The sequence below is a fragment of the Nyctereutes procyonoides genome, unplaced genomic scaffold, assembly GCF_905146905.1.
Source record: "Nyctereutes procyonoides isolate TBG_1078 unplaced genomic scaffold, NYPRO_anot_genome, whole genome shotgun sequence".
Taxonomy (NCBI): Eukaryota; Metazoa; Chordata; class Mammalia; order Carnivora; family Canidae; genus Nyctereutes; species Nyctereutes procyonoides.
Genome location: NW_026575020.1, coordinates 8,300,366 through 8,326,342, shown reverse-complemented (window position 1 = coordinate 8,326,342; position 25,977 = coordinate 8,300,366). Strand labels below are relative to the sequence as shown.

General features: G+C 49.3%; 2 protein-coding genes across 2 annotated transcripts in view; both read right to left on the bottom strand.

The window, feature by feature from the left end:
• Positions 1-6,781: 6,781 nt before the first annotated feature.
• Positions 6,782-19,985, bottom strand: RSAD1 (radical S-adenosyl methionine domain containing 1). Its single transcript, XM_055331193.1, has 12 exons — positions 19,918-19,985; positions 19,532-19,667; positions 18,976-19,377; positions 18,465-18,598; positions 18,145-18,349; positions 15,014-15,379; positions 14,762-14,825; positions 14,188-14,308; positions 13,911-13,965; positions 13,480-13,583; positions 13,149-13,298; positions 6,782-11,851 (listed from the first exon to the last, which is right to left on the bottom strand). The coding sequence occupies exons 1-11, from the start codon at positions 19,983-19,985 to the stop codon at positions 13,181-13,183; spliced, it is 1,773 nt and encodes a 590-aa protein (XP_055187168.1). The 3' UTR covers positions 6,782-11,851; positions 13,149-13,180.
• Positions 19,986-21,074: 1,089 nt separating this feature from the next.
• Positions 21,075-25,977, bottom strand: part of ACSF2 (acyl-CoA synthetase family member 2) — a 29,199-nt gene continuing 24,296 nt past the window's right edge. The window contains exons 11-16 of the mRNA XM_055318386.1: positions 24,333-24,440; positions 22,930-23,081; positions 21,933-22,074; positions 21,726-21,836; positions 21,512-21,580; positions 21,075-21,223 (exon numbers count right to left, since the gene is read on the bottom strand). Coding sequence (XP_055174361.1) covers positions 21,173-21,223; positions 21,512-21,580; positions 21,726-21,836; positions 21,933-22,074; positions 22,930-23,081; positions 24,333-24,440 — 633 coding nt within the window. The 3' untranslated portion in view covers positions 21,075-21,172. The remainder of the gene's footprint in view (positions 21,224-21,511; positions 21,581-21,725; positions 21,837-21,932; positions 22,075-22,929; positions 23,082-24,332; positions 24,441-25,977) is intronic.

The window sequence follows — 25,977 nt, the reverse complement described above, 5'->3', positions numbered from 1 at the left end:
TGTCTTCTGCTTCCCTTACAGGATAGGCTCCATGCTGCCTTCCTTAATCCACTTCCCACAATCAGTGTAAGGAGAAAAATTCTGTGTAAGTCCTCTGAAAACTGCAGATGAAAGAGGTTATATAGTTAAGGCCCAGAGCACTCCAGTCCACTAGATAATTTCTCTCTTAGACCGTGTAGTAGGCAGAATGATGGCTCCCCAGAGATTTCCACATCCTCATTGCCAGAAGCTGTGAATTTGTTAACGCAGCAAAAAAGGACTTCGAAGATGTGATTTACAGATAAGAATTTTGAGAAGGGAAGATTATCCTGAATTATCCCATGGGCCCAGTTTAATCACAGGGTCCTTATAAGAGAGAGGTAGGGGAGGGGCACCTGGGTGGCTCAGTGGTTGAACGTCTGCCTTTGGTTCAGGTCATGATTCTGGGGTCCTGGGACCGAGTCCCACATCAGACTCCCCACAGGGAGCCTGCTTCTCTCTCTGACTATGTCTCTGTGTCTCTCATGAATGAATTTTTTTTTTTTTAATGAAAGAGAATGAGAGGTAGGAGGTAGGGAGATCAGAGTCAGAGAAGGAGATGTGATAGCAGAGACTGGCAGAGTGATGTGGCCATAGCCTTTAGCTGCTGGAAAAGGCAAGTAGCAGCTTCTTTCCTAGAGCCCCAGGAGGAACACAGGTCTGCTGACACCTGGATTTTAGCCATTTCCAACTATTGACCTCCAGAACTGTAGGATACTAAATCTGTGTTGTTTTAAGCCACCAAGTTTGTGGCAATGTGTTGTGGCAGCAGTAGGAGATTAATATAGATGGGGCCATATAGACACTACTTCAAATTTGATTCTCTAACATTCTTTTTCAGTATTCCTTCTCAGTCAATGAAAAGTTTTGTCATTCCCAAGTTAGCTCATGACTCCATGTACCAAGATGGATCACTGCATATTGGTCTTAAATTCCATTTTAGCAGAGCATCCAAATTCTGCATAACCAAGTTCAAATCCCAGCTCAGTGATTTTCTGGTTGGGTGACCTTGAGCTAGGTCACTTGACCTCTCTGTGCCAGTCTGTTCTGTGGGAAAAATAGGGAGTTGTAAGAATTAAATATGATTCCATTCAAAAACTCTTGGGGCCCTGGGTGGTTCAATGGTTGAGCGTCTGCCTTTGGTTCAGGTTGTGATCCTGAGATCCTGGGATCAAGTCCCACATCAGGTTCCCCATAGGGAGCCTGATTCTTTCCCTTTGCCTATGTCTTAGCCTATCTATGTGTTTCATGAATAAATAAATAAAATCTTAAAAAACAACACCTCTTTCTTTTCACAGGTAATAAGGTCATGTTCAAGTTGCTAGAGAAAATACAGAATGGCCAGTTAAATTAGAATTTCAGATAAAATAAATATGTGTGTATATATATATATATATATATATATATATATATACACATACACACACACATAAGTATTTCTCATACTTGGAGCATATACTAAAAATGTATTGTTTTGTTTGAAATTCAAATGAAACTGAGTGTCCGTATTTTTATTTGCTAAATCTAGCAACCTTAGTTGTGTCCCAGGTCACATAGCTTGTAAGGAATAGGGTGAAGGACCTGGACTTGAGCAGATTGGCTCAGCCACAAAGCAGCCGTGGACTTACAACTCAATGGAGCTTCAAAACCAAATGCAGTTTGAGCCTTGGAAACCCATCTCATATCTTAAAAATATCTAAAATTATCACGAAAATCAAATTTTATTTTTTAAAGTAATCTCCATGCCCAAGTGTGAGGCTTAAACTCATGACCCTGAGACCAAGAGTCACATGCTCTACTGACTGAGCTAGCCAGGCACTCCATGAAAATCAAATTTTAAAACACCAAATACATATTTATATCTATTGTATGTATACAGAAATGTGTATAAAGTATGTAAAATTGAAACTGAGTATGAAAATAAGTGGGAGAAAAAACTATGCCAAGAAATGCTATAAAAAAGAAAGATTTATTTATTCATTTGAAAGAGAAAGAGCACATGGGCAAGGGAACAGGCAGAGGGAGAGGGGGACAAGCAGACTTCCCGCTGAGTAGGAAGTCTGACCCGCAGGACCCCAAGATCATGACTTGAGCTAAAATCAAGAGTCAGGTGCTTAACAGACTGAGTCATCCAGCTGCTCCAAGGAATGATTTAACATCTATTAAGAATGTGAGTTCAATCTCTAAAGGTCACATGCCTTTTAGGAATTTTTTCTATCAGCTCAATCAGGACCACCTTACAGGTCCCACAGAGTTCAAGCTAAACGTCAACTAACCGCACTGAGAGCTCACCATGGCCTGGGTAGCCTTCTAAGTACTTCAGCTCCACTGACTTTAAAAAAAAAAAAAAAATTGAGATAAAATTCACATGACACTTCACTACATAGAATTCACCATTAAGAGGTGCCTGGCTGACTTAGTTGGTGGAGTGTGTGACTCTTGATCTCAGGGTTGTGGATTCAGGCCCCGCATTGGGCATAGAGATCAAGAGAAAGAGAGAGAGAGAGAGAGAGAGAGAGAGAACAAGTCAGGGGGCAGGAGCAGAGGGAGAGGGAGAAGCAAACTCCCTGCTTAGCAGGGAGCCTGATATGGGGTACATGTGGGTGGGAAGGCGGGGTGCTTGATCCCTAGGACCCCAGGATCATGACCTGAGCCAATTAAATTGTCCCTAGACCTCAGACCTTGTTCAAGATTAAGGTTGCCTGCTTCACAGTTTACATCATTTATTTGTATTGTTCATGAATTAGCCTGAAGGGTCAGTGCTGGGTGGGGACCTGGAGGAGGGGTGTTTGTTTCCTCAGTGATTATTTATTTATTTATTTATTTATTTATTTATGATAGTCACAGAGAGAGAGAGAGAGAGAGGCAGAGACACAGGCAGAGGGAGAAGCAGGCTCCATGCACCGGGAGCCCGATATGGGATTCGATCCCAGGTCTCCAGGATTGCGCCCTGGGCCAAAGGCAGGCGCTAAACCGCTGCGCCACCCAGGGATCCCTCCTCAGTGATCTAAAGCAGCCTCCAGGAGCTGAGGCCTTGCCCACCTTGTCCTCCACTGGTGCTGCAAGACCCTCAGAAAGGAATCTGGCCTCTCACTGGGGTCTTGATCACAATAAGAAAGATCATCAAAGAAAGTGAGGCTTGTGTAAGTTGATCAGATTCTAGGGCAATGGAAGCCCCAGCCTGAGTCAGGAACAGCAGGAATGGAGGCAAGGAGGCCCAAGGTCTAGGGAAGAATGAGGGGCAAAGGGCACCATGAGACACCTACTAATCAGAAGGTGGGAGCAAAGGCAAGGCACACTCTGGGAATGTGCCCCAGGTATCAGGGGTCTGGGAGGCAGACCTGTCTGCATGGCTCAGCCACCTGAAGAATGGGGCCATTCCTATCCCACCTGCTGGGAGATGGAAAGGAACACTGGTATAAAAAGTCAGCTAGTGAGGGGCCCTTCCTTCCACTGTGGGTGATGATGCCCAGAGGCTGTCACTCTGTCCTGTGGGCACACACCCTCCCAGCCACCTGGGAGGTGGCAAGTTCTACAGTAGAATGGGAGGAAATGTTTTCCAAGCCGATCTACTGGCAAGTTTTGGCATCACAGAGAAATGGCAGGTGCCTTGTCAGGCACCAGGAATTCCTGTTCAGGACCTGCCTTCCTTAGGGCTAGTATGCCCAGGGCACTGTAAATTACAATGAAAACACTAATGGTAATAACTACTGCATTTGTCAAATGTGCATTTTGTGCTAGGAATGGTACAAGGGCTGTCCATCCATCCATCCATCCATCCATCCATCCATCCATTCACCTATCCATCCATCTATCCATCACTCCCAACCTTACAATAACCTCAAAAAAGGCACCGTCCTTGCCTTCAAAGGTGAAGGAATGGAGACTCACAGAGTGAATGGCTTAATTAAGGTCACCCAGCTGGTAAGTGACACTGGCCTCCTCCCAGAAGCATTGCTATGACAGCCACTCAGGTCACACCCCAGGAGCCTAACTACCCTACCATCCCCTGTCCCAAAGATGAGAGAAGAGGCTGCTGCTCAGGTTGGATGTGAAATGGGAGCTGTTGATTGGAGAGGAGGCAGGACATGCTGCCTGCAGCAGTCACAGTGGCTAAGGGCTGTTGTCCCCACCCCAACTCCATACTCAGACACCCGGTACAGGAGATAATCTCAGACATTGGCTGGCCCAGTGGTCCTGAAGTATGTCTGAGCACTAGGTTCACTGGGGAACATTTAAATATACAGATTCCTGGGATGCCTGGGTGGCTCAGCAGTTGAGTGTCTGCCTTTGGCTCAGGGCGTGATCCCAGAGTCCTGGGATTGAGTCCCACATTGGGTTCCCTGGATGGAGCCTGCTTCTCCCTCTGCCTGTGTCTCTGCCTCTCTCTCTCTCTCTTTCTCTCTCCCTGTGTCTCTCATGAATAAATAAATAAATAATTTTTAAAAAATACAGATTCCTGGATACAGAGATTTGGATTCTGTAGATTGGGTGGGGGTGGGTAGGGCAGGAATGTGTATTTTATGGCATGTCTGATGGTTCCGATATAGCACCAGCATTGAGAAGCTGCAGCTGGTCCAACCCCTTCACTAAATCCCATCACGAACACTGGATCTCAGATGAGGGAACTGTCCCCCCCCCCCCTCCCATCCCCCCTCCCACCTCCTATGGTCATGTAGGCAGGAAGCAGCAGAGTAGAGATTCAGCCCAGGTGGGCCTAGCCACCAACATCAGACTGCATGTTCTGGGAGGAGAAGCCAACTTGAAAGTTGCCCCTAGGGACGCCTGGGTGGCTCAGCAGTTGAGCGTCCACCTTTGGCTCAGGGAGTGATTCTGGGGTTCTGGGATCGAGTCCCCACATCAGGCTTCCTGCATGGAGCCTGCTTCTCCTTCTGCCTGTGTCTGCCTCTCTCTGTGTCTCTCATGAATAAACAAATAAAATATTTTAAAAAATAAATATAGAAAGTTTGCCCCTATCTCTGGAGCATGGAACTGACAGATAAGTCATAAGGTAAAGGATGGACTCAATATGTAAATATTTGACATTTCTAGAAAACTTATTTCCAAAAAAAGTAAAAATCCAGCATACCGGAAGCAATTTTTTTTAAGATTTTATTTATTTATTCATGAGAGACACACAGAGAGAGAGAGGAGAGAGAGGCATAGACACAGGCAGACGGAGAAGCAGGCTCCATGCAGGGAGCCCGACGTGGGACTCAATCCGGGTCTCCAGGATCAGGCCCTGGGCCGAAGGCAGGCGCTAACCTGCTGAGCCACCCAGGCTGCTGCCCACTGGAAGCAATTTCATAGCAAATAAGACAAAGAGTCAATATATAGTTATGATATCTATCCTAGTCTATCTAGACAGTGCATTCAACTCAAGCAGGAAACCAAGGGTTAACTGGCCAAATAAGTAAAGAGCTTAAATATGCATACAATCATTAGTAAATAAACATTTAATAGAAAATGTTTAATCTGGTTGGTAAACTTTAATATGTAAACTAAATTTACACAATATTTAAAACTATATGTGTGTGTGTGTATATATATATATATACACCTTTGTAGAAAAGGGTTGAGAAGGATACACATGGTGGTAGAGCTATCTGACTGCCACTTAATATCCATTTGCACACACCCACCCAGTTTTTTTCTAAATTAACCAAGCTCTTCTATTATGGGGGGTGGTGGGGAAGAAGCAACATGCTCAGGCTAAGAATTATACTCTCCAGCCTCCTTTATGGATAAAGGTAGCCAATTAGAAGCAAGCTGAGGTCATAGGGCAGGGGGACTTTGGAGGAAGCCCTTTAGAGGACGCTGATTCAGCTGGAGGAAACACCATGCCCCCCTCCAGCCTCCCTGCTTCCTATTGCTGGGAATGCAGACTTAATGGCTGGAACTCCAGGGACCGTATTAGACCATGTGGAGCCTTTAGGGATGCAAGTTAGGAACTGAGGGGACAGAGTATAAAGTTAGAAGCTTGGGTTCTTCATAGCCAATGATCACAGGCACACCATACCAGCCCTGAAATGTTCTGTCCAGACCTCTTCCATATGGAAGAAAAAGAAATATATTCATTTGCTTAAGCTTATGTTACTTTGGTTTTCTGTACTACACACTTAAACCTAAACTTAACTGATAGGACTACCACACTTTGCTTTCTATGCTATGGTATTGCCTGCACTGGTTATTATTACTTTTTACAATAAGAGCATATTCATGTGTTATTTACATACACATTTGTTTTGGAGCCCCAGAGAATGCAAATTGAGTGCCCGTCCCACCACTACCTACCTAGGTGACTTGGACAGTCAATTAACTCTCTGAGCCTGTTCCCTCATCTATAAAATGGACATGCGGGATCCCTGGGTGGCGCAGCGGTTTGGTGCCTGCCTTTGGCCCAGGGCGCGATCCTGGAGACCCAGGATCGAATCCCACGTCGGGCTCCCGGTGCATGGAGCCTGCTTCTCCCTCTGCCTGTGTCTCTGCCTCTCTGTCTCTCTCTGTGTGACTATCATGAATAAATAAATAAAATGTTTAAAAAAAATAAATAAAATGGACATGCTTATAATAGAACTTATCTCATTGGGTCGGTGTGGAGCTTAAATGAGCTAATGCAGATAAAATTCTTGGCATCATGCCTGGCTTAGAGCTAGGACTGTACTACATAATGCCACCATATAGGGACTGTTGGTGGCAGAACCAATAAGAAAAACCCAGGACATGTTGTTGAATAAAAAAAAAACAGCTTGCAAAATTGGCGCATGAATATGATCCCTTTAGTGAGAAATTATTTTTATTTCTACATCTATATGTATACATATGCATCAAGATGTTTGGAGGGCTGGTTATCCAAATGTTAGTAGTGGTAACTTCTGGGTAGTAGAATTTTTGCTTTCTTCTCTATGGTTGAAAAAGAGCATTATTATTTTTTGAGCAGGAAAAGAAAAAAAGAAAACTCTTCTGGAAAACTCTAACAGTTCACACCAAGAATCATTAGAGCATTCTGAACCTTTAACCCAACTACCTTACTCTTGGGAATTGACCTAAGGAAATAATTCAAATGAAAGAAGCTAAATTCATAAAAGCATGCGCTGCAGCATGATTTATAGTAGAGGAAAACGGAAAAGTTAATTAAATTATTAACTTTAATAATTATTAAATTACTTACCCATTGGAACATTGTACAACAATTAAAATGAGAAAGAGGACAGCCATGTAACAACGTGGAACGATGCTTATGACCCAACAGGAGGCCAAAGGGGCAGATGCAAAATGAGATCTGTGCAGGCAAAAATCTTGCATGCATTTGTTTTTTTTTTTTAATTTTAATTTATTTATGATAGGCACACAGTGAGAGAGAGAGGCAGGCTCCATACACCGGGAGCCCAACGTGGGATTCGATCCCGGGTCTCCAGGATTGCGCCCTGGGCCAAAGGCAGGCGCTAAACCGCTGCACCACCCAGGGATCCCTCTTCCATGCATTTGGATGAGGGTTGCAAAGGAACACAGGCCAATAAAAAACACTGAATTCCTTGGGGCCATTGATTGGTGGGGATTTTTTTTTCTTTTTCATTTAGAATTCCAATGTTTCTATGATGTTGTTTGTGTAATATTTTTTTTAAGTGGCTTTAAAAGTCCCCTTAGGGAAAAGAAAGGAAAGCAGAGAGAGCAATATAGGAGGGAGGGGCTCTGCATAAGAGAAATCCAGAGGGTATCTAAAATCCAGGGGCAATATTTCCTGCTTGGCCTTCTACCTGGTCGTCTCAGAGATTGTATCCACTTGACACCCTGACTTGAGAGTGATCTGATGGACAGAAGAGTTGCCAAGTTAGGATGGCAGCCGGTTAGCTGATAATGAAGCTAGGGTTGAGTGCTCTTCAGATTGGGATCATCTGGACAAGTCGATCATGCTTGCTATTGACAAGATTACAGAGAAATGAACACTGGTCAGGGAGTGAACAAGCAGGCTTCCTAGAGGATAGTTTGGCACTGTGTATTCAAAGGACTCCTCAGATTCAGCAATCCCACTTCTTAGGACTTATCCTAAACCTAAGGAAATGGTCAAGACAGTGCATAAAAATATTTACATAAGATGTTCATCACAGAGTTTATAATAATTTAACATTTAAACCCTCAGTCTCACCAAAAAGGAACTAGTAAACCGAATTTTGGCATAACCATGCAGTGGTACACTATGGAGCTACACTAACAGTGTATAGACACAAATCAGATGTGCAAAGATGCTCACCACATATTACATACAAGAAGCTTCCACAGCAAGACCTAGATTATGTATGTAAACACGTTCATTTGCCTATAAAAATTTCTACAAATACGCACCAGAATCCTGATGATGATTACTCTTTGAATGTTGGGTTTAAACATGGTATTAGCCAGTGTAGTCTCAATTACGCTGCAGTGATGCCCCGAAAACCTACCAGTTTCCAACAACAAGCGATAATTTCTCACTCCTGCTTATTTCTGTTGTGGTTGGCTGCTCCTCTGCCCCCCATCTTCACTCCAGGACCCAGATGGACAATCTCTACCTGAACACTGCAGGTCTCTGGAGTAGAGAGAAGAGACAGTGGCCCACTCACAGGCTCTTACAGATGGTGCCAGGCCACTGTCATGCTCCCCCCGCCGCGGGTCCAACAGGGCAGGCATATGCTCTTCCACAGGTCCTCAGGGAGGGGCATTCAAGGAAGGCTAGTAGACCTTTTGAACAATAATACAATCTACCATGAAAGTTAGTTTACCCTCGTCTTGGTCCATTTGGGCTGCTCTAACAAAAATCCCACAGACCAGGTGGCTTAAACCATAACCTTTGACTTTTTGGTTCTGGAGATGAGGAAGCTCAAGAACAAGGTGCCAGCAGATACGGTGTCTGGCAAGGGTCCACTTCCTGGTGCATAGATGTCTACCTTCTCTCCACGTTCTCTGGGGTCTCTTCTATAAAGGCCCTAATCCCTTTCATGAGGCTCTGCCTTGATGACCTAGTCACGGCCCAAAAGTCCCAACCTCCTAATACCATCACTTTGGGGATTAGGTTTCCAGTGATGAATTCCTGGGGGTAGGGAGCCACAAACACCAACTCTACAGCAATCCTATCTATTTCAGTCCTTTCCTTTGCAGCATGTAGTCCTGTCCCAGGAAGTGGGTGGGGTCACTGTTGGAGCCTCTTCAGGGGGGAAAACAGAGATACCAAGTCCAAGCTACCTGGCATGGGGCAGACGCTGCAGTTTCAAGCCTGAGGCAGAGGGGCCAGAAAGTGGTCAGAAATCTATCTAATTTAAGAGACAGGGTAACTGACCTCTTCTAAAATGATGATAGGACAGAAAGTTCTGGATGTCCTGAACTGTTATGCCAGGTCTGCTATTTATTCTTTTTTTTTTTAAGATTTTATTTATTTATTCATGAGAGACACAAAGAGAGAGATGCAGAGACATAGGCAGAGGGAGAAGCAGGCTCCATGCAGGGAACCCAACATGGGACTTGATCCCGGGACTCCAGGATCACGCCCTGGGCCAAAGGCAGGCGCTAAACCGCTGAGCCACCCAGGGATCCCCTAAAACGGAAATTAAAATAGGGGCGCCTGGCTGGCTCAGTCAGCAGAGAATGTGGCTCTTGATCTTGAGGTCTCAAAGTCGAGCCCCATGCTGGGTGCAGGGCCTACCAAATAAATAAAATTAAATTAAAAAAATAAAGTAAAATAAAATAAACAAAACAAAAAAATAAATATAAAATAAATAAAATAAAATAAATAAAATAATTAAATACAAATAAAATAAAATAAAACAAAACAAAATAAAATAGCTATCTTGCCTACTTCATACTACTTGGTGGGGGGGGGTGGGAAAACTCAGTCTAAGGCTTTAAAACTTAATGCTCTTGCACATGGAACGTTTGGTTCTTCATGTTGTAACCACATACTCACACATATTACATTTCCCCAGCTCCTCTCATCACTTTGTCCCCAAAGTGGCTTATCTCCCCTTTTATTTGTGTTCCTGCGCTTTCACTAGGGTGGGTGAAAAGATGACAACCAAAGCCTCAGTAGGGAGGGAAACTTCTCTGATGGGTGAGCCATGGAAGGCCCGGGATGCAGAGGGATGGGCTCCACTCCACTGTATCATACTGAGAAGTAGCCATGTCCCTCCCGCCTTGTTCCTCCAGACCTCAGCCTCTTAGGATAGAAAGATGTCAGGGCTTCCCAAACTGGCCTGCTCGTTAGAGCTATGTAGGAAGCATTTAAAAACGAGCTTCCCAGGCTCCGTCTCCCAGAGATTCTGACTCAGCTGGTGAGGGTGGGGCCAGGTCGAGTCACAGGTGATCCATGCCACCCCCACCTGGCTCTGGCTCCTGTCCAAGCCTTGCACTGGCCTCATGAGGTGCCCCAACAGGGAGGGCCCACACATCTCGGGTGGCACGAGCCCTGGCAGCTGGGAGAAACCTGAGTGCACCTAGGTTATCTGATGGTGCACCTGCCCTGGTCCTGTGCTCACTTCTTGAATATCAAGAACAGGGGAAGGCTCGGGAAGAAAGGCTCCCCCCCGCCCCTCAGCAGCACAGCTCACCCTGCAAGCTGCCCCATTGCCAGAGGAGATATTAAAAAACATATTCCCCTTTTCCTGCTCCTAGCCCTTCAGAACCAAATGCACTGCAGGGTTCTATAGCCTGCCTGCACATCTTTACTGATAACCCTGGAATTTATCGCTTGACACATCTATCAACACGGCTGTGAGTTCCTCGAGGGCTGGGACAGGTCTTACCTGCCCTGAGCAATGCCGAGGACACCATTAGTGCTTGCTGAATATTTCATGAATAAAGGAGAGGTAGTAACACTACCCATGTTACCACAGGGTCAAAGAAGGGCTGTTATTCACACCAACTAGGCTCCCAGGGAATGCACATGCTCATACATCTGAGGGGCGGAAGGAACCCCATCCTTAGTCACCCAGCTAGAGGCTGAGCTTACCATGCCTGGATCAGCACCAGTACTAAATTACTTTTGACATCACAAGACCCTTTGATATAAGGTAAGAAAGTCGGAGAGCCTCTTCACAGGAAAATGCCCTTTCTCTCTCCCATCACCCACCTGTCTGTCTGTCTCACATACACACACACCCTGCATACAATTTCTAGGTTAAGGGTTTCAGCCCTTTCAAAAAAGGGAAAGCTCCTTTTTTTTTTAATGGAAGTGTATCAGTTACAAATGTAGACAGTATATTAGAGTCACAACTGAATATTTTGCACCTCCCAGTCTAGTCACTGATTTAGGCAAGGATCATCAGTAAACACTAAACTTACTGAAGCAATGTTTGTCAGGGAACAGGGCATTTGTTTGGTTTCCAGGTATCACTCTACTGATAATCTATCAATTTCAAAGTGAAAAATGTACTTGTATGACAGATAGATTGGGCATCCACCACTTTAATCAAGTAATCAAAATTAGTATTATTGATAGTGGGCTGAGCTGACAGGATGTACCTTGAGCTACACAATATCTATATGTATGCTTGCCAAAAATATTTTACCTAAACTCAATCATTAGCAAACAGATACACCCAGAATGTGGGACATTCTATAAGACAATGGCCTTGACACTCAAAAATCTAGTGTCATAAAAATGAACACAAAGGAAGGAGGCTTTTTAAAAAAAGAACAAGGGCACCTGGGTGGCTCAGTCTGTTAGGCATCTGCCTTCAGCTCAGGTCATGATTTCAGGGTCCTGGGATTGAGCACTGCATCGGGCTCCTTGTTCAGCGGGGAGTCTGCTTCTCCCTCTCCCTCTGCTGCTCCTCCTGCTGGTGCGTGTGCTCTCTCTCTCTCTCTGTCAAATAAAATCATCAAAAAATAAAATAAATATAAAAGAGAACAAACAGACATAACAGCCAAAAATAAAGCATAAAACTTCACTGGAGCCTGTATCTCCCCTTTCCCCCTCTCTCCCACCCAGCCCAAGGAAATTTATAGTGTTTTGGAGACACCTGGGGAAATTTGAAAAAGGACTGTACACTAGCGCATGAATATACACTTTCTTAGGTTGATAATGGTGCCGTGCTATAGAGGAGAATGTTCTTTTTCTTAGGAGATACAAGCTAAAATGTTTGATGTCTACCTTTCTTTCAAATGGTGCAGCAAAGAAAAGAAAGAGCTAGCTATTCAAAGGTAAAGTAAATGTGGCCAAAATTTAGCAATCAGTAACTCGACAGGCTGAGCACAAAGTCTGCAAACATGGCTCTTTTCTTTTTTTTACAGGTCGAAGATGTCCTTGGTGACATTATGAATACTTCCTCTTTCCAGACTGTACAAACACCCTGCAGCGAAGGCTATGTGCTTTACATTGAACCATGCTTTTAACTTTTCTGTAGGCTTGAAATCTTTCAAAATGGAATGTATGGTGGGGGAAGGAATCTCAGCCCTGGACTAAGGCTCGGGCCCCCAAATCAGGATTCTACACTCCAGGGAAGGAGCCTGGACAAAGGAGAAGACCAAGGTCAAGGCGGGCTCATTGGATTTGCCAGGCTGTTTAAATAAAACCAGGCAAACGCTTCTGTAGGTAAAAGGCCAGGGCAAAGTTACTCTGAGTCTTTCCTGAATTCTTCTCTCCTCCCCTTTCCCTGTGAAGCTCGCCCCACCTTTACTCTCTTGAGAGAGGGACTGTAGCAGGGAGGGGAGGGGGGCACCCAGGAGGGTCTGTGAGGCTCTGGCACCCCAGACATAACCTGGTTGCCAAAAGAGAAAGAGTAAGGCTTGCTCTGATCCTTCTCACTGTCCTCAGAGTCTAGCAGGCCACTGTGCTGGATAGAGGCGCGGGTCCACCAGCACATGCCAGGCCCTCCATGTCCTGCCCGGTGCCTTAGGGGCTAGAAGTCTGAGAGCTAGAGTTCTCAGAATCTCTTGCCAGCCAGGATTCACTTTAGAGCCCACTAATGAGAGGCACTTGCAGAAACCATTACTCCCTTCTCTGGCAGTGGTGGGCAGACTTGATGCCAGTTCCCAAACTAGAAATGTCCTCCCAGGCACCTCACTTTAGCCATGCCCTTGGGGATGCCAAGGCTGGGCAATGACTGGAGCTGAAATGGCACCTGCCAGTGGAGAGCATCAGTCCAGCCCCCAAAGCCCACCTGGCATGGCACCGGGACACAGGAACGTTTGGTCATTCTCCTTGCACAAGGGAAGGGGCTCTCTGCTGCCAGGCGTCTTGGAGTCGAGGCAGGAGGGTCAGCAACAGAGAGTCTAGCACAGCCAGACCTTCCCAGGAACACCGAAGACCCCTGGAAAACCAAGAGGCCTGACATGACTGCCTCATCTTACCAATTCCAATCCTCATTCTCCACCAGTACGAAGCCCCAGCACCCACTGGCCCCTTCTCATCAGTCTTTTTCACTTCTCCTGGGCCTGTGGATCTGTAGTCAAGGCTCCCTGGGCCTCCTGACACCCACCCCTGCAACACACCTGTGATCCAGCAGCAAGATGCCCTGCGCCAGCAAAGCCTTCACCTCCTGGCTTGCTCCAAACACGTCCCATAGGCTCAGCTGGGGCTCAAACTGCTGCCAGTGCTGGGAAACCAGAAGGGTGAGAGGTGCAGAGACCGTGGGGGGGAGGGTAGCTGTCCAGGCTACTCTGGTCAGAGGTCTGGGGGTGTGGTGAAGGGCAAGGGAGGGTCCGGTCCCTGGCGGGGGCAGGGGGGGGTTGTGGCCCTAGTCCAGGGTTCTCACCACACTGCCCACTGTTTCTGCCCATCAGGCCTTAGCTGGGCTGAGGCCAACCTCCAGCTGCCAGCCCCAGAGAAAGATGTATGCATCTGTGTATGCACACAGAAGGGGACAGTGATTCTGCAAGACTTAGGAGAAGGAAATAGTGTCCCACAACTCCCAATTCCTTACCTGGTGAGTGATCCCCATGTCCGTACGTAGCCCCATGGCCAAAACTTCCTCCAGCCTGAGAGAAAAAGCATCAGGGCATATTGGAGAGGAGACCTGGGCCTACCCCAATTCTTAAAACCCTATGCTGGGATATGTATATGGGATACACATACAAGGAAGAGCAGGATGGTGATGGAGGGGGCAGGGCAAGACAGGAAAACAAAGACGTGCATGTGGGGAAGGCTCTAGGAGTGCACGCAAACCCTAGGTGAAGAGCCCTGCGCCTTCAGATGCTCACAGCTCCAGCTTGCTCAGGGGGATGCGTCTCCGGGTGCCATGCCCAAACAGCATCACTTCTTTCATCCAGTTGTCCGGCTCCAGGGTCTGAATCCGAGCCTCTCGGGTGTGGTCCCCGGCCCCTTGGGGTGCAAATCGCCCATGGGCCCCTGGCAACATCAACCACCACCCCCACTTTAGTAGCACCGAATGTTGTGTGCTTGCCTGATGTTGTATCAGTGGCTCTCAAAATGTGGTCCCTGGACAAACAGCATCTTATATGCTAGAAATATAAATCCTTGGGTCCTCCTCCCACAAAATCTGTTCAATCAGAAATTCTGGATGTGGGGCCCAGAGACAGGAGTTTGAATAAGCCTTCCAGGTAATTCTGATACACACTAACAATTGAGAACTACAGTGCCAGGCCCTACATCAAGCATCTCAAAATATATATTCAACAGCTCTACAAAGCAGATATTGCTGCACATTATGCATAAGGAAACGGAAGCCTTGAGAGGTTAATAAGTGGCCCGAGATCACACAGCCTTGACATTGTGCTCCTGAGTCATCCCTTTTACGGTTCACAGGGGACTCACCCGGCCCCACGCCAAGGTACTGACCGCACTGCCAGTAAGTCCAATTGTGGGTACTAAGCGCCCCCTGTGGGGAGGGAAGGAATAGTCCGTTCAGAGTGAAGAAGGTCAGGGGCACCTGGTTAGGATGTCCTAGCTCAGTCTTCAAGAGCACCGAGCAGAAACCGCCACCCTCCCCACAGGGCCACAATTGTCCAGTCATGGATTAGCCCACCTGCCTGTTCCCCAGCTTCAACCATCAGCCCCAGGACATACATTCCGGGCAAAGTTGGAGACCTCATACTGGCGGAAGCCAGCGTCTCGAAGCAGCGCCCGTCCCTCCTGGTACATCTCAGCAGCGAGCTCAGGGTCAGGGGCAGAAAGGGTACCCCGTTGCACCTGGGTGAAGAGCTCAGTGCCCCGCTCCAGAGTCAGCTGGTAGAGGGAGATGTGATCATCACAGCAGCCCAGCAGTGTCCGCAGCTGCCTGAGCCATGGCCCCACCTGCTGCGCCGGCAACCCCAGCATCAGGTCCACAGATACACGCCCGGGGAAGAGGCGCCGTGCCTCTGCCAGTGTCTGGAGAGCATCCCTGGATGAGTGTGTTCGTCCCAGCAGCTGGAGCTCAGTGTCATCCAGGGACTGAGGAAAGAGGGCCAGGTATAAGCACGGAGGCCAGCTGAGAGGCAGACAGGCACATGTGACCCACCTTACTGAGGACAGATACAAAGGACACACCAGAAAGCTGGGAGGCCATGGTCAAGCCTTGCAAAGCATTTTTAAGCAATGTCTAATGTATCCTTATAACCCTCTGACATTAGCTCTACTTTATAGATTTAAAAAATGAGGTTTGGAAATGTTAAACAGGGATGCCTGGGTGGCTCAGTCAGTTAAGCATCAGCTCAGGTCATAATCCCAGAGTCCAGGGATGGAGTCCTGCAAGGGGGGGGTGACCTTGCTCAGCAGGGAGTCTGCTTCTCCCTCTCCTTCTGCCCCTCACCCTGCCTGCAGCTCATGCTCTCTCTCTCTCTCTCTCTCTTTTTTTAAGATTTTATTTATTTATTCATGAGAGACACAGAGAGGCTGAGACACAGGCAGAGAAAGAAGCAGGCTCCATGCAAGGAGCCTGATGTGGGACTTCATCCTGGGTCCCCAGTATCACACCCTGGGCTGCAGGCGGCGCTAAACTGCTGCACCACTGGGGCTGCCCTCTCTCTCTCTCTCTTTTCTTAAGATTTTATTTATTTATGCATGAGAAACATAGAGAGAGAGAGAGAGAGAGACAGAGACACAGGCAGAGGGAGAAGCCGGCTCCATGCAGGGAGCCCAACATGGGACTCGATCCCGGGTCTCCAGGATCATGCCCCAGACCAAAGGCAGCACCAAACCGCTGAGCCACTGGGACTGCCCTCGTGCTCTCTTTGAAATAAATATATAAAATCTTAAAACAAAAAGAAATGTTAAACAACTTGCCCAAGGTCATACAATGGCAAAGTCAGACCTGGAATTTAAAACTGATTCTAAAGCCAAGAGTGTTTTTAAATTTTGCTTTTTTGAAATACTTCAAACCTCTACAAAAATCGAAAGAAGAGTACAATAAACACCTTCATTTAGATTCACCAAGTAACATTTTGCCACATTTGCTTGGTCTCTAATTATACATGTATGTGATTACAATGTTGAACCATCTGACAGTAAGTTATAGGCCAGCACTGACCAAAAGAATTTTCTGAGATGACAGGGATGTTCTCTATCCGCACTGTCCAATATAGTAGACACTAACCACATATGGCTATTTAATTTTAAGTTAGTTAAATTTCAATAATCATATTCTAAGTGTTTACTGACATGTGGTCAGTGACTACTGTACAGGTCACTTCAGATATAGAACATTTTAGCAGAATATGCTAGCCACTGACCACATACTAGTGAGCACTTGCAATGTGGTTGCCTAAATGTAATTAACTTAAACACTGTACCCCTGTACCCCTAAATACTAAAGTGTGCATTTCCTAAGAATAAGGACAATCTCTTACATAACCACAATCCAATTATAGAGTTCAGGAAATGTAGCAGTGACATGACACCATTATCTAATAGACAGTCATATTCAAAGTTGTCCCAATAATATTCATTGTAGTAACTTCCCTTTCCCACCCAAATCCAGGATCCATCTGGGTCACACATTGCATTCAGCTCTCATTGCCTCTTTCGTCTCTTTGAGTCTAGATACTCAGCCTTTGTCTTTCATGACATGACATTTTTGAAGAATACAGACCAGTTTTTAAAATGTCTCTTAATAAGTTCTAGATACTTACTGTACAACACTGTGCTTATAGTTAATAATATATTGTACACTAAAAATTTTGTTAAGAGGGTAGACTCATCTCACGTTATTTGTTCTTACCACAAAAAAAAGGTCTTTCTTAAAAAAGTTTATTTAAGTGATGTCTACTGTGGGACCCAAACTCACGACCCTGAGACCAAGAGTCATACACCGCAGATTGAGCCAGCCAGGCACCCTCAAAAAAGTCTTTTAATTTAGATTTTCCAGGTGATTCCTCACAATTAGATTTAAGATATGCATTTGAGGCCAGAATATCTCAGAATATCTCTTTTCAGTACATCCCATTAGGACAAAGCCCTGACTCCAAACTCTATGGTAAGTGGTAGGTATATTAGAAGGGTTGACAATACTGGATATGGAAATACCAGGAGTCAAACTGAAAAGAATGTGTTTCTCCCCTACTTACAAACCTTCAACAGGTCCCTTATTACCACTAGGCAAAAACCCAAACTCCCTAGTATGATGCTCAAGGCTTTTGGGCTCTACTGTGCAGCCTTGCCTCCAGCCTCTCCAGTGACAGAATGACTCATAGCTCCCCAGAATATGCAAGCCTCTTCAATATCCTATGTCTTTTCCTCCCACACCCTCTCTCCTGTGGAAGTCCTCTTCATTCAAAGATCACCTCCTCCAGGACAGTTTCCAGGATTTCATCAGACTGAGATGCCCTTCAGGCTGTACTCTGAAAGTCTTTTGTTGAGACCCCCTTTATTGGCAGCCTTTACCATACTGCACGGATCTGATGACCTGCCTGCTTCCTACTGTGTCTCCAATCATATAATAAGAATTTTTCTGAGTGTCTACTATGTGCCATGCGCTATGGTGGGTACTTGGAATACGATGATTAAAAAAAAAAAAAAAAAGGCGTGCATGATTCCTGCTCATGGAGCTCGTGGTCTAGCACAGCACCAATTAAGCAGCGTCACCATACACCTTCCACTGCCTACTGGGCTCTGGCACCCAGAGGAGTCAACACATGTTTGCCCAATTAATGAATGTGCCCAGAGGAGAGATGGCACTGAAGGCCTGGGTGCTCTGGGGTGCCCTGTGTGAGATGGGTTACCTGGAGGCCGATGGACAACCTGTTGACCCCTGCTGCCCCAAAAGCCGCCAGCCTGGAGCTTGGAGCCGAAGTGGGGTTGGCCTCCAATGTGACTTCCGAGTCTGCAGGCAGGTGAGCTGCCTGGTCCACCGCCTCCAGGACAGCGGCTACGGTGCTGGGACTGGCCAGACTGGGGGTGCCCCCACCAAAGAACACAGATTCCACTCTGGGGAAAGAGGACGGAGAAGAGGAGACCTGGAGGAGCCCTCCGGATGCCTGCACCGGTCCTGGCTACCCCCCGAAGCAACTTCCAAGACCTCAGCCTACTGCCCAGCACGGACCTCCGCACGCCGCTGAGTCGCAGCAGAGTCTGCGCCTCAGTCACCAGACAGCTCCGCACGGCGGCCTCCTCCACGCCCCGCGGGATGTACTTGTTGAAGTTGCAGTAACTGCAGCGCTTCTCGCAGTACGGCCACTGGGGACGGGCAGATGAGCCGGGCCAGGGGTGACCCAGTGGCCCTGGCCACTTGCCGGGTTCCGTCGCACCCACCCCACCCCCAAGTCCTCAGGAGCGGCTATGCCGTCTAAGCCCCACGGCTCCCCACGGCAGGTGGGACACGGAATACTGTGCCCCCACTTCCCTGGGAGAAAACTGGGACTCGGAGGGAAGCCCCTGGGTCAAGGTCACCGAGCTGGGGAGCGCCCGAGACTTCAGGTCCCCGGACCTCGGCATCTCCTTGCCAGGGCGCCGCGTCCGGCCCCAGACCTCGGCTGCGCGCTGGGACCCACGCGGGGGGCTTCACTGCGCGTCCAGCCGCCACGTGGGCGCCGCCCCGCCCCCACCCCACTCACGTGCACGTAAAGCGCCGCGCGCGAGCTCGGGGGTCCTCGCGCGCCCTCCGCGCGGCGGCGCCTCTGGGCCGCTCTGGCCGCCGCCGCCCAGCCTCGGGCGCGGGCCCCGGGGAGCGCCACGGCGCCGGGGGACGCGGCGGACACGCGCCCGGGGCGCACGGGAGCGCGCGGAGCCCGGCCGGCTGGGCCGCCGCGGCGGAAGGAAGGGGCGTTGCGAGAGCGCGCGCCGCCCCGCGGCTCCCGGACCGGCAGGCAGGGCCCCGGGGCTTCGCCGCTGCGGCGCCACCTGCTGGGCACCGGCGCGCTCCCGGCAGCCGCCTGTCCGCCCTTGCAGGGCACCGGGGTTGTGGGCGGAACCGCCCCCCTTTGGCACCCTGTCAGAGGGCGACTTCCCCGGCCCGTCTAGGAATTCTCAGTCCGTTCAATCAGTTCCTTCACATGTTACGTGCGTGGCTCAGGGCTGAGCCCTGGGGAGGTAGATGCATAAAACCAGATCTCAGTACATGTGCCTAAGACAGGAGAGGCAAACTAAGGAGAGACAGCAGGCGACAGATACCCAGCATCTGCTGGACACCAGGGCGATGTGCTCTGTGCTGCGTGGCCGGGCTGTTACGAGGGCCGCGAAGTCAGGGGAGAAGGAGAGGGCACTTGGGCTGGGTGTCGAAGTTGCAGAAATTCCCAGGGGCAGCCGGCTTGGCCAGGGGAGTAAGCTGTCATCTCCTGGGTCAGGCCAACCTGGGAGGAGACTCAAAGATGGTGTATGTCCGAGAGAGATGCGGTGCAGAGGAAAGAAAGGCCAGGAAAGCAGGCATCTGAAGAACTGCCTGATAGAGTGGAAAGACCATGGGCTTTGGAGCCAAACAAGCTGTGTGGCCTTGGATAAGACTCTGAACCTCTCTGAGTTTCCAGTCTCACCATTTGTGAAATGGGGCTAGTGCTTACTTGGTAGGGACTATGGTAGAGAAAATGCCTATGAAAGCACCTAGCACAGTGCCAGGCGCTAGGAACATCCTAAAGGGCCCTGGATTTTCTAAAAAGTAAAGAGGCTGCTGCTGGAAGGGACAGACACACTGGGAGGTAAGTATTGAAAGCAGCCGGAAAGTTTTGGCCTCTATGAACTGGAAACTGATAGGCTTTTTGGAACCCAGCTGTTTTTATTTCTTGGGCCAAGCTCCAGTGTGCTTGATCTGGCCCAGCCCATCAAGGAAGCCCCAAGTTCATCTATTTAAAAAAAAAATTGGGGGTGGGGGGTGGGTAGGGGAATAACAGGATATGGGATGATAGCTATAGGGTATGGAGGGTTTTTTTTTTTTAAGATTTTATTTATTTATTCATGAGAGACACAGAGACACAGGCAGAAGGAGAAGCAGGCTCCACACAGGGAGCCTGATGTGGGACTCAATCCCAGGACTCCAGGATCACACCCTGGGCCAAAGGCAGGCGCTAAACCGCTGAGCCACCCAGGGATCTCCTGGAGTTTCTTTTTAAGGTGTTGAAGATGTTTAAAATTGACTTTGGGAAGCAAATGTAACATTGTGTGTCACATATGCTTCAATGAAAAAATTGACTTTGGGGATGACTGCACATATCTATGAATATACTAAAAACCATTAAATGGGATACTTTAAATGAGTAAATTGGATGGTATGTGCAATTATATCTTAATAAAGCTTTTATTGTTTTAAAAGGAATACTTCTTGGGCAGCCCAGGTGGCTCAGCGGTTTAGCGCCACCTTCAGTCTAGGGCGTGATCCTGGAGACCCAGGATCCACCCGGGCTCCCTGCGTGGAGCCTGCTTCTCCCTCTGCCTGTGTCTCTGCCTCTCTCTGTGTGTCTCTCATGAGTAAATAAATAAAATCTTTAAAAAAGGAATACTTCTTGCTGGAGTAATCTGACAATGTGAAAAAGCAATGAGTATCCCTTTAAAAAAAATTGGGTGGGTATCTCAAAGGGATCCAGTGAGTGAGGATTAAATTAAGTAGATAATGAACGCCAAAGTGCTTAGCACCATCGTGACAAGGAATGGGAGGTCTGAAAGTGCTTCATCCCTTCTCCATCCCATAGCAGCTGCCAAGAGAGCACGCCAGCAAGAGACCAACCAAAGAAAACAGAGAAGCTCTTTATGTCAAGTCACAAAGACAGATGGGAATGTGGGGGAAGGGCAGGGAGGGCTTGTGAGGACCCCTCAATCCCTTATTCACAGGTTTAAATGTTGTTCCATCTGCTCTCGAAGTTTGAATTTCTGGATCTAGGGGAAAAAAGAACAGAGTGAGAGCCAGGCCCGGGGCCTCTGCCAGCAATGGTGACCAACTGGCTTGGTTTGCCTGGGATTGGGGAGTTTCTTAGGGTAAAGCCAGGAAGGTTTGGGGCAAACCAGGATGAGCTGTGTGGTCACCCTACTGCTAGCCTGGAGAGACACTTCTGCCCATCACTGAGGGAAGCATAGGTGGGGCCAATTGGCCTTCTGGGAACCTAGGACCCCAGCCCCCTGCCCTCCCCCCCACTCCCCTGCCCCTCTCTGGTCTCTGTTACACACCTTCCCTGAGACGGTGAGGGGGTAGTCTGTGACAAACACGACGTATCGAGGAATCTTGAAGTGGGAGATCTACAGACGAGAGGGAGATAAAGTGTGAGGCTGGGCGAGGTCATAGGTTTAGGGAGACTGGGTGCAGGTGAGGACAGGGACGGTGGGAGAGCGGGTTGGAGAATGAAGCAACTTCAGCTTGGGGTGGGTTGAGGTTCGTTCCCACCTTCCCTTTGCAGAAAGCCTTGATCTCTTCCTCCGTAGTCTTCTCCCCCTTCTTCAGGCGAATGCAGGCACAGATTTCCTCTCCCATCCGAGCGTCCTTCACTCCCACCACCTTCCAGCACCAGAAACAGTTCTTAGATATGGCCATGCCCATCCCGATTTCCTAATCCTGGGGGATCACCTGGCTCACCTGGGCTGGGTGACCCACCTGCACTTCCAGCACCTGCGGGTGTTTGTGAAAGAAGTCCTCAAGCTCTGCGGGGTAGATGTTCTCCCCGCCCCGGATGATCATATCCTTGGAGCGGCCCACGATCTTGCAGAAGCCCTGTTTGTCTATCACGGCGATGTCTCTGCAAGGAAAGCCCAGGAATGGCCTCTCACCTCTGCTTCATCTAACTGGCTTGCTCCCTTATTCATCAAACATTTATTGATCACCAACTGTGTGTCTTGCACTAGAGTCTGGGGGATATAGCATGAACAAGACATTCTATATATATATGCTTTTCGTGGCTGGCTTTTTTTTTTTTTTTTTTATCATTCAGGTCTCAGTTCAGGCATGTCCACCTCTAAGAGGCTTTCTCTGACTCCTCCCCCCCAGTCTAAGAGAAGCTCCCCTCTCCACCACTGCCACTCTCTTTGACCCTACTTTACTGTTTTCATGGCATTTAGACATGCAGAAAATAAGAGCAGGACCGTCCTCATCTTGGCTTCCCTCAGACGGCCAGCGTCCAGAACAGGGCTGGCAAATGGCAGGTGCATAAGAACTTGTTCAATTGACAGATGAGTGAGTCTTGGCTCAGATTTTACAGATGCCGGTGTAGGCCACAGCACTGTCCTGGGCACTCTCATCCATACTATGCTTGATCCTTTCAGGGGCCCTGTGCAGAGGGCATGAGCACCCCCATTTTACCCATTGGGGAGATTTTATTTATTTATTTGAAAGAAAGAGATATCAAAAGAGAACACAAGCAGGGGACGGGGAGAGGGAGAAGCAGGTTCCCCGCTAAGCCGGGAGCCCTTAGTGGGGCTGGATCCCAGGACCCCGAGATCATGACCTGAGTCAAAGGCAGATGTTTAACCGACTGAGCCACCTAGGTGCCCCTTTGTTCTCCCTGTTTTAGTTTAATATTTCCAGCTTGACCTCAGACCTCCCCTCCTCAGACCGCGCCCCCCCAGCCTCTCCTCACCCCAAGCTGCCTTCTCACCCTGTCCGATACCACTTGTCTGGTCCAATTGCTTCCTTGGTCTTCTCGGGCTCACCCCAGTAGCCCAGCATGACGCAGTACCCTCGGATGAACAGCTCTCCGGGTGTGTTCAGCTCTACTCGGTTTCCTGTCTTCATGTTCACAATCTGGGCCTGGGACCGAGTAGCTTCAGTCTGGGGCCTCCTGCCCTCTCACCTCAGATGAGGGGGCCCTCAGGGATGGGGAGAGCTTTGCCTTTCCACCCACTGGCTCTGCCCATCCCAATCCAGGGAAGGGAGAGACAAAGACTGGAGTGGATCCATCACCGGCTAGACACCTGAGCTGGGCTGGAAGAACAACCCAGGCAAGGAGGTGCTGGGGAAGCAGAGGGCGAAGCAGCTGCCGCAGAGGGGCAGGCCAGCTGACGAATTATAAACTGTGCAGAAGAGAAGGGAGTCTCCTCTTATTTCCCATTAAGCAGTAAATAAAGAAGCCAAAGAGGTGGTGTGGTAGAGACATGTGAACAGGAGGAGGCAGAGAGGCAGAGTTTGAAAGCCCTGGTAGAGAAAGGAGCCATAGCCAACGTACAAGAAAAACTTAGTCTGTGTGCCTCAGTGTCTGCATCTGTGAAATGGGGAGGACTTGGCTTGCCCCTGTCTACCTTGCAGCTGGGCATCCCAGCAAGTAGCAGTGAGACTGTCAGACACATGGGAAGGGGCTAATGTCACTGCACACTCACTCCCTGGCGCAGGGCAGGAGAGGTCTGCACAGAGGATAGTGGTTAGCCTCTGGGGAAGGGCTGCTTGGACACACTGGCAGTGACCCCACAGAGCAGGGGGTGGTGGTGGTGCAGGCCGGCATGAAGCACCAGTGTTGGCGCAGGAAAGACACCCCAGCTGGGAATTTCAGAGCGAGGTGCTCTGGGTCAGCCTTCAAGGTGTAAGGGGCCCTCGAGGGACAGGCTGCTTGGGAAATTAAGTGTTTACGCCAAGCAAACAGAGGAGCTCTGCAGAAGGTGGGGAGTAGGGGGAGAAATATGGGAGAGAAAGAGCTGTGTAGGAAAAATCTCTGTGCTCTGGCTTCTCTTTGAGGCTGTCCTGGCTGCCCTGAAACAGACAGTGGGGCTTGGCAAAAACACACCTCAGACAGGAAGGGAGGGTGCGGAGTTCAGCTGGCAGCTGCTCACAGCCACTGCTCCAGCTCTTCCCTCTCAGGCCTCGGCCCACAGAAGAAGCCCCAGGCCAGGCCAGAGGAGGACCTTGCAGCTGGGGGGCGGTGCGGGGGAGGGGGGTGGCAGCTCTGCACACCTTGAGGGAGTGTATGGCTCTTTTAATTGAAGGTGATAACTGTCCTCAGGAAAGGCACCCTAGTTGAGTGATAGGATGATAGGAGGTGGGGTCTAGAGGGCCAGGGCTGGGGCTCACCTCTGTGTGAGGCAGAATTCTGCCCACGGTTTCTGCCTTCTGCTCCACAGTGTCCTCCTCGAAGTTCATGAAGGTCACGGGACTGTTCTCCGTGGTTCCATAAGCCACCTGGAGGATTGGGGAAGGGTTGTTTGGAGGGAACCCTAGGATGCAGGGGGAAGGGGAATGAGAAGGAACCTGGGAGAAAGTAGAAGGCAGCTGAATGGTGGGAAAAGAGGCATGTGAGCAGAGGCCAGGGGTCAGGGGTCAGAGGCACTGTGTGCCCAGCAGACTAGCTCAACTGGCAGGGGCCCCAGGTCTAAATTAAAATTGAGAGCAAGGAAGCCATTCTTTTCTAGCCAGAGCTCTTTCCCTGCTTCCTGGAGCAGCCACATGCCTGAGCCTGTCGTTCCCTGCATTACCAATACCCCAGCCTTCTCTCCTTCATCCGCAGGCTGTCTGACCACCCCCTTCCTGATTTCAGACTACAACATCCCCTGCCCCTTCCTTCCAAACTGAAGGTCCCATAAACTTGATTAGAAAGCCAGCCCGCCTCGGCCCAACTGGGAACTGCACAGATAGAACCTGCCCATCCACCCACCCGAAACCTGGGGTCAGTGCCTGGCCTTGGGGTGGGTGATCCCCAAGCTTTTTCCTGTAAATTTACTTCCATCAGAATTAAAATATAGCCAAAGCAAGGATTTAAAAGCCAGTGGCACCCTCACCACCAACACTTCTAGTGGTTGGAACATTCTGAGCAACAGAAAACCAGAAGCCAGCCTTAGAGGAGCCTAAATACCACCAGGGAATGTTCTGAGCCAACTGTGACCCCCCTCTAGAGGCAACGGGTGAAAGGGGCTTAGGAGAGGGGCTAGCTACCCTGTATTCTAGGCTCCTGAGCAGCAAAGACAACAGACCTTTGTCCATCTTCCATTCTCCACCCCCTGCCAACCCAACCCCCAATTTCCTCTGTGTTAGCTGGCACACTGCTGGGGTCTGGCCCCTCCCCCTCTCAAACACAGACAAGAACCCGGACCTGGCAGCCCAGAGCTCAGACCCTGCCTGCCTCCCCTTCCCCTTCCACAGGAATCCGGACACGGTGGCTGGCAAGTGGACACACAGAGACCTGGTCGGCTGGGGCAGGGCTTGCCCACAGGACCCCAGCCTGCCTTGGCTCGTCCCTGGTAGCCAGAACCTGACCCCGCCCCCCCCACCCCCAGAGTCCTGGGGCCACTGCCCAGGTGTGGCCTCTGCCAAGTACACCTTGGCGCCACTCTGGCCACCACCCTGAGAGACCCCTCAGGGGCAGGTCCTGACCACTGGGGGTGCGGGTGAGGAGATGGAGATATTTTAGGGAGATTAAGGAGGGGGAAGGTGGGAAGGGGGAAACGGTGAGACTGCTGTTCAGTTGTCCCCACTCCATGCCTGCGGTCTTCAGGTGTGTCTGCGAATTCTGTGGGTCGTCCCACCCCCCTCCCCGTTCCCACATTTCTGGTTAGCTTTCAGCCGTGGAAGAACGGGACGGGAGTGCAGGGGACGGACGGAACTCAAGCCCTGCGCTGGGAGAGAGGGCCGAGACCAGCCCCGGGGGGGGGGGGGGGGGGGGCGGGCAGGAGCGCCCACGGCCTTGGGGTTGGCCCGCTGTCCGGCCGGAAGGGGGAGCCCG

Bases quoted from the DNA above. Each gene is read 5' to 3' on its own strand.
- RSAD1 (XM_055331193.1), bottom strand. From the start codon at position 19,985: ATGTTCCTAGCGCCTGGCACTGTGCTAGGTGCTTTCATAGGCATTTTC. The intron at 13,966-14,187 runs GTGAGCATCTGA...TTTTTCTCTCAG, and splicing joins CCCCTGAGCAAGCTGGAGCT to GCTGGAGGAAGTTTTGGCCA. The intron at 13,584-13,910 runs GTAAGGAATTGG...CTGGTTTCCCAG, and splicing joins ACATGGGGATCACTCACCAG to CACTGGCAGCAGTTTGAGCC.